The sequence below is a fragment of the Porites lutea genome, chromosome 5 (genome assembly GCF_958299795.1).
Source record: "Porites lutea chromosome 5, jaPorLute2.1, whole genome shotgun sequence".
Taxonomy (NCBI): domain Eukaryota; kingdom Metazoa; phylum Cnidaria; class Anthozoa; order Scleractinia; family Poritidae; genus Porites; species Porites lutea.
Window position 1 is genome coordinate 41,494,467 of NC_133205.1, and position 11,046 is coordinate 41,505,512.

General features: G+C 36.6%; 1 protein-coding gene and 1 long non-coding RNA gene across 2 annotated transcripts in view; both read left to right on the forward strand.

Annotated features, from left to right (window-relative positions):
- The first annotated feature begins 3,280 nt into the window (after nt 1-3,280).
- Nucleotides 3,281-8,805, forward strand: LOC140938396 (CUB and sushi domain-containing protein 2-like). Its single transcript, XM_073387881.1, has 8 exons — nt 3,281-3,308; nt 3,690-3,857; nt 4,001-4,168; nt 5,568-5,735; nt 6,028-6,204; nt 7,329-7,496; nt 8,154-8,330; nt 8,801-8,805. The coding sequence occupies exons 1-8, from the start codon at nt 3,281-3,283 to the stop codon at nt 8,803-8,805; spliced, it is 1,059 nt and encodes a 352-aa protein (XP_073243982.1).
- Nucleotides 8,806-10,394: 1,589 nt separating this feature from the next.
- The window catches only part of LOC140937741 (uncharacterized), a 1,130-nt gene continuing 478 nt past the window's right edge, over nt 10,395-11,046 (forward strand). Inside the window, exons 1-2 of the long non-coding RNA XR_012165511.1 lie at nt 10,395-10,558; nt 10,847-11,023. This is a non-coding gene — a long non-coding RNA (uncharacterized lncRNA). The remainder of the gene's footprint in view (nt 10,559-10,846; nt 11,024-11,046) is intronic.

Here is an 11,046-nt window from a genome sequence, read left to right on the forward strand (position 1 = left end):
AGGTTTCCAAACAACGCTTACAAAACGCATGATTTGAGCTGCAAGTCCACTGATAACAGTAAACTATCAGTCAGTGAATCATTTCCTCTTCGTTTGAATTAATTCGATTAAGTCCCTATTGGACGTGCCATTACAATTGGCTTCCGTCATTTGAAACAAAAGACTTAAAAGCGCTAATGGTATTCTGCTCAGGTTTTTATACATTGACCGCGTATAAAAATAAAACCGCTTCCATCCTGACAAAAACTATTTTCAGCAATATACTTGTATGTAGCAGTCGCTAAAAAGTAGAAATGAGCCGAGACGACAAATGTTAAGTGAAACTCGCTCTTTTAATTCATTGCATTTGGTTTTTTAACTAGCTTGTTCTGGGTTATTATAATTATAATTATTTTTTTCGAAATGAACAAAGAGGTATGGCTTCTAGTGAATAGTTGTGAATCGTGTTAAAGGTGTCATGATCACCTGAAAAAGAAAGGAAAAAAAATCGCTATTCAGCTATGTAATACTCATTTCAGTAAAAGTCCGAATACTTTCTTTTTTTATCGTCTTATTTTCATCAGATTTTAATGTGGTTATTTGCGGCTTCATTGATTTTCATTGGTCAACGCCCTGCAAGTGCAAGTAAGTATCAATATTAAGGTGATTTTAGGATCCAAATGGCTACTCTTTGAGAGTGTGCTAACCTTAGTGTGTGTCGGCATACAATTTGCACTACGCAACGGAAGCAAAAAAAATCTCACCACAAACCAACTTAACAACGGTGTAATAACTTTTATGGACGTGCGGAGATACACTTTACAAACAAGCTTTAAAGTGTGTTACTCGAGAGATCATGCGTGCCAGATACTAAGGAAGTATAGCTTTGAGGTGAAAAAACAGGATGCAGAGATGAAGCACCAATTATGTGATTAAGCATTCAGGCTAAAGAACTCAGTTTTACTTAAAGCAGTCATTGTTGTTGCGGTATTGCGTTGAAACTTGGTCTGAAGCGTTTTGTTACTCTTCAAACCAAAGAAAAACAACATTTTTGAGTCGATAATTTGTAATACATCGGAATTACTCAAATGACGTTTGTTATCAGCCATATTTCTATCGCATCGTAAAGCTCATTTACAAAACTGAAAGTGAACGCAGGGGGAAATAGGAGACGGTTAGGGGTGACTTAGCAGCATTACAAAGCACCCACGTCTTGGTGATCGGCGTTTCCGCCATATATACAGGCGCATGCGCAAGTTTAAAAATAGCTTCAAGTAAAAATTCAGTGGCTATCACTTGGATTCAAAGAATAATGCATCAGTTGTTTTATAGACATGTAATTGAAAAGCGTCTTGGCCTTGCTAAACCAGATATAAGTCTTAACGTCACGTTCAACCTACTCTGCAAACTCGTTTTATTTTAGCTTTTGCATCTGACGTTATCTTTTATGATGTTACTGATGAGCCACCATTACTCTATACGATCAGGTCCAACAGTGACTCGTAAATATAAGTTCTATTTGTGTGATATTATACTCACGTATATATTGCTTCTAAGCATTAGAATGTAGCAGCGAACTTGGAATGCAAGACAAAAGAATCCCAGATACTGGTATTACGTCATCATCTGAGTTAAGCGCCGATCACGCACCTGTATTTGCACGGCTGGATGGACCGAGTGCCTGGTGCTCAGCTAAAGGAGATAAATCACCGTATATACAAATTACTTGGGACGAAGAAAACCTTATAACAGCGATAACAACCCAGGGAAGTTTTCGCGATTTTAGTTGGGCCAGAAATTTTGAAGTTACTTACATGAGAGACGAAAAATGGACATCGTACAAAAAGGTAACTCTTCTGAAAGCTAACAGTGGTGGTTTTATCAGCATTATAAAGTTACTTTCGACGTAACAAACCGAAACCACTTTTTCTCGCAATGATTAGTTTGTCATGACCATTCACATTGAAGGGAACAAAACGCAAGCAAATAGCAAAACCATAAGATAATCACCATTAAGGTGTTGATGCTTGCGGTTTAGATTCCTGACATCTCGTTGGCTCTTTTCGGAACATAACAACATTCTTGACATATATCTTGTATTATCTTATATTGTGAAAGTTCCGTGGAGCTTAAACTACTGCGGCGTTCATAACGTGACAGACCCAAACTGAGAAAATATTGGCTGACGGAAAATTATTGATGACACATTACAAATACATTCATTCTTACAAACATTATCTCTAACAAAGTTCCATAATTTTCTTAGCTAACATAGCTACTACTAAGCTAGGAATATAAAATATACGCCTTTTTTCTGTTTACAGCTACTTAAAGGTAACCGAAACAGCAGATCCTTGAAAAACAACGACTTCAAGCCACCAATCAGGACACGATCGATCAGGATATACCCAAAAGATCCATTTGGGTTCTTGATGGATTCAACAGTTCCTGTGGTTCCTTGTCTTAGATTGGAGTTCTATGGATGTTCTGCTCCAGGTAGGTAAAGATGGCGAACTTCAAATCAGTGGCGTGGATCTAGCCTGTGTACAGACGTCCCCTCTCCCTCAGAAAAGAATCGGGAGAAGATACGTCTATGAATCGCCGTCGTTAATCGTGTTCCGGTTGCATTTGTATAAATTATTATTATTTTTTTTTTTTTTCTCTGTCAGCTGAAAAGGTGTTGACAGACCAACACTACTCTGGACTTCTTTAGAGCACGTACGCAGTTATTCTCTCGGATGTTCTCAACGTTTATAGCTAAGCTAGTAAGCTCTAACTAGAATATCTATCTAAAATGTCATTTACAACAAGTATACTATGCCTTCTTCATATATTCTAACACATTCTTCGGTCTTCTTTTAGCTCATGCGTCTATTTACTGTGCATCGATTTCCAGTCGTTTTCGGTTTGACAGAGTTTTGATCTCGGAAGCATTGTTTACATTTCCAGTCAAGCGTTTTATGCAGGAGTTGATCCATTCAACGATATTTCGAGTAGGTTTCAAAGGGTCGTTCACTTTTCTTCAGCAACGAATTATAATAGAAATAGCTCTACTTTTGCTTAATTCTACGAGTCATGACCGGCACATGTAGGCCGAATGAGCCTTTTACAGACGCCAGGGGGGGTCTGTAACAGGCTAGCCGAACATTTTCACTCAATATCCATGCTAAAATCCAGATATACGATCTTTGATTAGGCGCTGAATTCTGTACGTCCTTCTCTTTTATTTACGATAGCCACCGACAGGGAACAGACGCACCGGCAACCGGTTCAGCAAACATCGGTGGTCCGTTAACTTGACATGCCTATTCCACCGAGCCGTAATACAAGTAAACAAATTTAAATGCGGTAAGCTGTCCACAAAGGCTGAGGTTTTCCCTGGGGAATCTATTCTGAGATTTATTCACCAGTAACAACACTGGAAATTATTTGCGTCATCGCATTAACATTACAACCAATCAGGGGCTTTCCCCAACATTCCGGGGAAACGGGAACACGATTAACGATGGCGATTCACAGACGTCTATTCTCCTAGACTGCAAAACAGTCGGTTATTTTTTCTTAAAATCGGTAAAGAAATCGGTAAAGCGTGGCGTAGTCTTACGCGCGCAAAGTCATAACTCATGGCTAAATAATCGTATCAAACTATCATGGGCATGTTATGACACTGATGTTGTGTTTACTTTTTTGACTTCTCGTTTCATCTTCAGCTTCTTGTGATCCTCTACAAATCCTTAGGAATGGTAAAATACACAACAACGGCAATGAAAATGGAGCATTAGTCTCATTTTCATGCAATGAGGGATTTAAGTTGCAAGGTTTGAGGCAGATCAAATGTGTTCAAGGAAAATGGAACGGCAGTATTCCAACTTGTGAAGGTTTGAGATATGAAAATGGACTAGACTCAGTTTGGTGAAATATTTCTCCTATGAGCAAAAATAAGTGAATTATTCTTTTTTAAAATAAATAAATAAAAATAAATAGATAAATAGAACATTTTTGTTCTCTTTCTCTTCCAAAGGCAACTGCAAGAATCCAGAACCTTTCACAAATGGTTCAATCATCGGAGAGGATTACAGTTCTGGTTCGTCCATTCAATTTCGATGCAACGTTGGTTACCAACTCCTTGGGTCAGAAAAAATAGCTTGCGTAAATGGAACATGGAATGAGACCATCCCTGAATGTACAAGTAGGTTATCGACTGTTAAGTAATTTATAGATACAGCTTGATGTAGCACTGACAAAAACCCAGCCATCATTTTGCTTTGTAAGCTAGGGGATTTAGGCTTTGATTTAATAATATGGCTTTAAACTAACTGGGACTTTTGAGAAACGCGAATCACATATCCTATATACAACAGGCACGTGCGACCAAGCGAGCTGATCTCGGTCTTCAAGAATTCGACAAACTGGTTCCCTAAACGTTTTGCCGTAAATCTGTTTTAGGCGTAGTATTTAAAATAAAATGTTAATAACTGCTGAGAGATTTTAAAAATAGATTTACAGATCATATTTTTGCTAACAAGTCTTAAAGCCGCGATTCTCACAAAACCTTGCGCTGTTTAGGAACATTAGCTAACATTATTGTAATTGAAGGACATCTTTCGCGATTCCAAATCATTCCCTGGCAGGCGCTTTTTCTTCAAATTTTGCTACAACGTCGAGCTTATGTCTGCATTAATTTATCTTCTCAAATCTAAAGTCTTGAATTTTGATCTCCTAAAAATGCGTTATCGGACGGAAAAGAGCCGAAGGGGTTTGCTTTTGCTTCACCACAACTATCAAAATTTCCTGGTAAATTTTTGCAATGGCTGCAAGAAATGAATTAGAGCGCAATTTTGAACCGTTGAAAAAAAAAAAAAAAAAAGTAAAAAGCGTGTGTTTGTCTATCCAACTTGTAGTCTTTATATCCCCTAATGTTGATTTTCTACAATAGTTTACAATATAAACGATAAATGAAGGTTTAAAGTTTAACTTCCCTAAAATTTTTTATAGTTGTTAAATGTGGTGATCCTGGGAAACCATCAAATGGAGAGCAGATTGTCAAGAAAGGCTACGTCTATGGTGGATCAGTCAAGTTTGTTTGTGACAAGAATTACACTCTAGTGGGGACTGATGTTATATATTGTCAAGCTAATAGGAATTGGAATTCTCCCGTTCCACGTTGCTTTGGTAAAATCCATGACATTAAATCCACTTACTAATAAAATTTTTCGGACATTCCCTAACAGTTAGATTTTAAGGTCGAAGAAATGAGGAGTGGAAATATTGTCACTTTTTAATATGACTTAAGCTAGTTAGTTGTATGAACAAGTTAACTTAGCGTACTCGGAATAAAAATAAGTTTAACACTATACTGACCGTGCATTTTCTGTTTCTGACTTCCTAAGACAGTAGGCTTTGGAGGCACTTTAAAACCGATCATGATACAGCTACCAAAATTGCATAATTATTAAAATAAATGTAATGATCATTTCCAGCATTTAATAGAAACAATGACGCAATGTAACGTACTTATGTCGTCATACAAGGAAAAAAACAAGATTGATTTGTTCTCCTTCTTCTTTGTTTTTTTTTTTTTAATTTAGCTAACTGTCAATCACCTGGTGATATAAATCATGGCCTTAAATTTGGTAATAACTACACGCACGGAAAAACAGTTCGTTACTTTTGTAACCTTGGGTACACACTTGAAGGCGAGGCTGAACTGACTTGTGAAGACGGAAGATGGAACACTGATACTCCAAAGTGCAAAGGCAAGCGTTGATTTTTTTTTTTTAAATTAAAAATAAAAGCTTCGGCTGATTTTGTGGGAGCATTAACTGGTTTTTTTTATTTACCACTTTTGAAACGACGTGGAAATTGGTTTCATCGCTAAAAAATGAATTAGCTCAAAATTTTGAACTGTTCAAAGAAGAATTAACTCGTGTACATCTATCCAAGTTGTAGTAAAAAGTTTTTCTTGATGCCCTGCAATCTTGATTTCATATACTAGTTTATATGTAAGCGACAAAGGCAATATTCACTTTCCTATAATTCTTATTATAGCTGTTGAGTGTGATGATCCTGGGAAACCGTCAAATGGAGAAAAGATTGTCAAGAAGGGCCACGTCTATGGTGGATCGGTCAAGTTTGTTTGTGACAAGAATTACTCTCTAGTGGGAGCTGATGTTATATATTGTCAAGCTAACAAGAGTTGGAGTTCCTCTGTTCCACGTTGCTTAGGTAAGTTCCATGGGTGTGAGCAAGAGAGGATAAAGGGGACAGAGAAGGCATCCCCCATACACACCCTGTTCCATAGGTAATTTGTCCCGAGTTATTTTTAAGACCACAGATCCCACGGGGGATTAGACAACAGCCAATCAAATAGCGCGAATGTGTTCCGCGTGAATGACCCATGCTTGGAGCCACGCGTCCTTCACGATTCGACGCAGAACGAAATGGCGGAAGACGCGGAGAGCGATATTGCTATTCGTTTTGTCGACGAAAACGACTACAGAGAGATTTCAGCTAAAAATGAGTTGGCGAAACGGAAATTAAAAAAGAATCGCCCTTCCTCTCTTGTATAGAGCTAACAGTACAGCAGGGAAATCCTTAACACACTAAATATTCTCTCAAGATCATTTATAATTTACAGTTTGAAGAGAGCAATTTCTGGTTTGATATTTATTCTTTTATTAGTCTTTTATTATTCAACAAAAATAACACTTGGCGTCCTACTTGCTTTATTGTACAAAAGACCGGTTTCAATACACCGGCGAAAGTTCTCATTTTATTAAAGCACTGAGGTTACGACAACTTCGAGTAAACTGATTTCACGGGTTGTCAAAGAGTACAGCGATTCCCTTTTCCCAAGTGAGCGCCGACTCATTTCGCTTAAATATTCAGGAATGTTCTCGATCTCTTTACGCTTTCATTGCCTTTCGCCAGACATGTTTTGCACAGCGTCTAGTCATACGAAACCTCCACGAAACATCCACGCAGCGCGCGAGGTAACTTTATACCGATTCTAAAAATAACTCGAGACGAATTGCCTATGGACTAGGGTGTGTATGGGGGATGCCTTCTCTGTCCCCTTTATCCTCTCTTGGTGTAAGAGAATTAATAAGGAGAATTAAGGACACTAGTCTCACATGTTTTTTCAAATGCCCAGATATAGTTCGATTTGATGGTCGAAGATACACAGTTTCTGTAATTTAATTAGGGATAGGAAATTACTGCTTTTCATCAATCCGTAAACTAGTTAATTATTGAATTTGGGTCATAAAAAAAAAAAAAAACAATTCTTTTGTTGCCTTACAGTCTTTTTTCCTTTTGTTAAAGTTAGTTTGTTGTGTTTTTTAATTAAGCTGACTGTCGATCACCTGGTGATATAAATCATGGCCTTAAAATCGGCAATAACTACACCCACGGAAAAACAGTTCGCTACTTTTGTAACCTTGGGTACGCACTTGAAGGCGAGGCTCAGCTGAGTTGTGAGGACGGAAGATGGAACACTGATATTCCCAAGTGCAAAGGTGACGATCATTGTTGTTTATTTTCCAAACAGCTTTTGTTATTTAGAAACTTGAACTTGTTTTATAAACTGTCTAGTCCAGGGACCTGAGTTTCTGGAAAGTCTCTGTAGTGACCTATCCGGGAAATCGGGGTGCTTTAATTTAAGGAATTTACCTTAAAGATCGACGTTATAATAGTTTTAAAAGAGTTGCAAAAAAACGCTATTTAGTTAAACAAACAACTGGTTAGTTTGGGGACAACGGTGTTAGATTGAAGAAAATGGCTTTAGGCTGGAAAATTTAAAGGGACTTTTATGAAACGCGCAACACGTATTATCATACAGGGGAAAGGTATTTGCGACCACGCGAGCTGTTAGCGGTCTTCTTGTTTTCCAAAACAAAATGTTGTTTTGATTTTGATGCTTAAAGTTGTTGTTGTTGTTGTTGTTGTTGTTGTTTTTTGTAACTTTTGATACCACGTGACAAATTTTTGTGTAATAGCTGCAAAATGAATAAGCCCTCAAATTTTAACTGTTAAAAGAAGATTTAACTCGTGTGCATCAACTCTAATTGTAATCAAAAGTTTAACTTAGTACCCTGTGATCTTCATTTCCCATACTTATTTATTTGTAAAGAACAAAGGTTAAAAATTTAGCTCTCTTGCAATTCTTATTATAGCTGTTGAGTGTGATGATCCTGGCAAAATAACAAATGGAGAACAGATTGTTAAAAAAGGCTACGTCTATGGCGGATCAGTCAAGTTTGTATGTGACAAGAATTACACCCTAGTGGGGACTAATGTTATATATTGTCAAGCTAATAGGAGTTGGAGTTCCTCTGTTCCACGTTGCTTAGGTAAGTTCCATGGGTTTTATAAGAGAAAATAAGAGACATTAGTCCCGCTAACTAACTTTTTCCCGAGAGTTCTTAAAAGTAAAAAAAACAATAGTTACATTTCGTGGTTGTTAAAACATGATCTATACAGTCATGAATAAGCAGTAGCAATATCGTAGCTTTTAAAGCAAAAAAGTTCGACAAAAGACAAGAAAATTTCTTTGTATCAAAATATAAACAAAATAACAAAAATCTTAACCCTAATCTGACCATGCTTTTTCCCTTTCCTGGCTTCCCAAGACCGGTGAACATCGGAGGCTCCCCTCTATAACTTGAAAACAAATCATGACACATCCACCAAAATTAACACCTAATAATGTACTCATCATTTTCAACATCTAGGGATAACTAACCCGATTTGACGTACTTATGACGTAACATCGTTAAAGTTATAAGCAGAACCCACATTTTATCTTTTTTTTTTCACTTAGGGTAGCCATAAAGCGAGAAATGCTAAAATACTGAAATGTCTGAAAAAATCATGAAGTTGGCTAGCACACTGATAATCTTTAACAACAGCAGTGACGTCATGATGACTTTGGTTATTATTAGAGAACGAACAAGAACGACGCCACGTTAAATCTGCAATTTTGAATTAATTTTGATCAAAAGCCGTGTAAATCGAGGACACCATGATATAAAATATGATCTGTGTATATAAGAATGCTTAAAAAGCAAAAAAAAAAAAACAAACAAACAAATTAACAAGTGAAAGTAAAAAAATAAAAACTTCTAGTAATTAACACTGTTGAACACTGTTGAAATTTGAACCAGCATCTACCATTAAGTCATTTTCACGCCGGGTCAGCTGTCATAAAAAGTGATCTCTTTCAAACTAGTTTTTCAATTTTTAACGGTTTGAGCTGAGACTTTGCACGATAATAGAACTTTGTTTTCCCAACAATCGTATGTTTTTGGATTTTTGATTTTAACGGTTTTTGGCGCGAAAATGACGTCACAAGATTGATAGCAAAATATAAGTTTCAACTTATGCCATAACAGGTTAGCAAGTTTGATAGAGTACTCAGAGAAGAACTTGAATGTGAAAAAAGTTTTTGAAAACCTCATTTGGTTAAGAAGATATGACATTCTAAAGATCACCAAATTTCTAAAAATAGTAACAAAATGGCGGAAAATAGGAAATTCACAGCTCAATAACTTTTCAACCAATTAAGCTTTACAAATACTTTTTTCACATTTGAGCTCATCTCTGTAAGTTCTTTTAAAAGTTCCAGTTTTTTACGCCATAAGTCGAAAACTATTTTTTGCTGTCAATCTTGTGACGTCATTTTCGCGCCAAAAACCGTTAAAATAAAAAATCCAAAAACATACGATTGTAGGGAATGCAAAGTTCTATTATCGTGCAAAGTCTCAGCTCAAACGGTTAAAAATTAAAAAACTAGTTTGAAAGAGACTTTTTGATGACAGCTGACCCGGGGTGTTTACATTCAGGTTTTTTTGAATTCGCCATTTTTCACATCTTCCATAATACACCTCGTTTGCCCTCCAAAGTTTTGCATAACCTTTGCTTTTCATTTCTCCTGGGTATTGCAGTTGTTCCAGGAGGTACTGAAGACAATTAATGCTTTCATCCAAAGGCCTGGATTAAATCAACAGTTATAATAAATAAATAGAATAATTCTAAATTGAGCGTGATACAATAACTCAATAAGTAAATCTTGAAATAATTTTGTAAAACATCCAGGCAAAGCAAAGCAAACCTCGGTTGCCATGGTAACGTCAAAGATGACGTAGAGAACGCGTTGATTTTAAAATGTTGTTAGATTATTTTTAAGAAAATTTGCTAAGTTTTTTGTTATAGTCTGAACGATTTTGAAGGTCTTTATTTTTAAATTTTTGAGATCCTCAAAGACCCCTTGGTTTGAATATGGTAAAAGCAAAATCAAAATAATTCAGTCAATTAGTTTCTTATGAACAAATGAAGTAACGCGCAATTTCTTTGGTTCCCTTACTTTTTTCTGTTACTAAGCTTGACGTTTTCTTTTTTTCCATCGATTAAGCTAATTGTCGCCCACCTGGTGTTTTAAATCATGGTTCTAAAATCGGCAATAACTACACGCACGGAAAAACAGTTCGATACTCTTGTAACCTTGGGTACACACTTGAGGGCGAGGCTGAACTGACTTGTGTAGATGGAAGATGGAACACTGCCATTCCCAAGTGTAAAGGTAAGCATTCGTTCTTCTTTTCCAAAATAAAAGCTAGCATTGATTTTGGAGTTTAAGGTTATTTTATTTGCAACTTTTCAAATATGATGTTGGAAATTTCGGTAATGGCTGCAAAATGAATTATGACGCCTGCAACTTTGAACTGTTAAGAGAAGAATTAACTCGTGAGCTTCTATTCAAGTTGCAGGCTAAAGATTTACTTGATACCCTGCAATCTTCATTTCTTGTATTATTTTATTATATGTAATCGACAAAGGCAAAAAATTAACCACCGTGTAATTATTACAGCTGTTGAGTGTCGTGATCCTGGCAAACCAACAAACGGAAAGCAGATTGTCAAGAAAGGCTACGTCTATGATGGATCAGTCAAGTTTGTTTGTGACAAGAATTACACCCTAGTGGGGACTGATGTTATATATTGTCAAGCTAATAGGAGTTGGAGTTCCTTTGTTCCACGCTGCGTAGGTAAGTGCCATCGGTGTGATAGA

Bases quoted from the DNA above. Each gene is read 5' to 3' on its own strand.
- LOC140938396 (XM_073387881.1), top strand. From the start codon at position 3,281: ATGCCTATTCCACCGAGCCGTAATACAA. The intron at 3,858-4,000 runs GTTTGAGATATG...TCTCTTCCAAAG, and splicing joins CAGTATTCCAACTTGTGAAG to GCAACTGCAAGAATCCAGAA. The intron at 7,497-8,153 runs GTGACGATCATT...TTCTTATTATAG, and splicing joins TGATATTCCCAAGTGCAAAG to CTGTTGAGTGTGATGATCCT.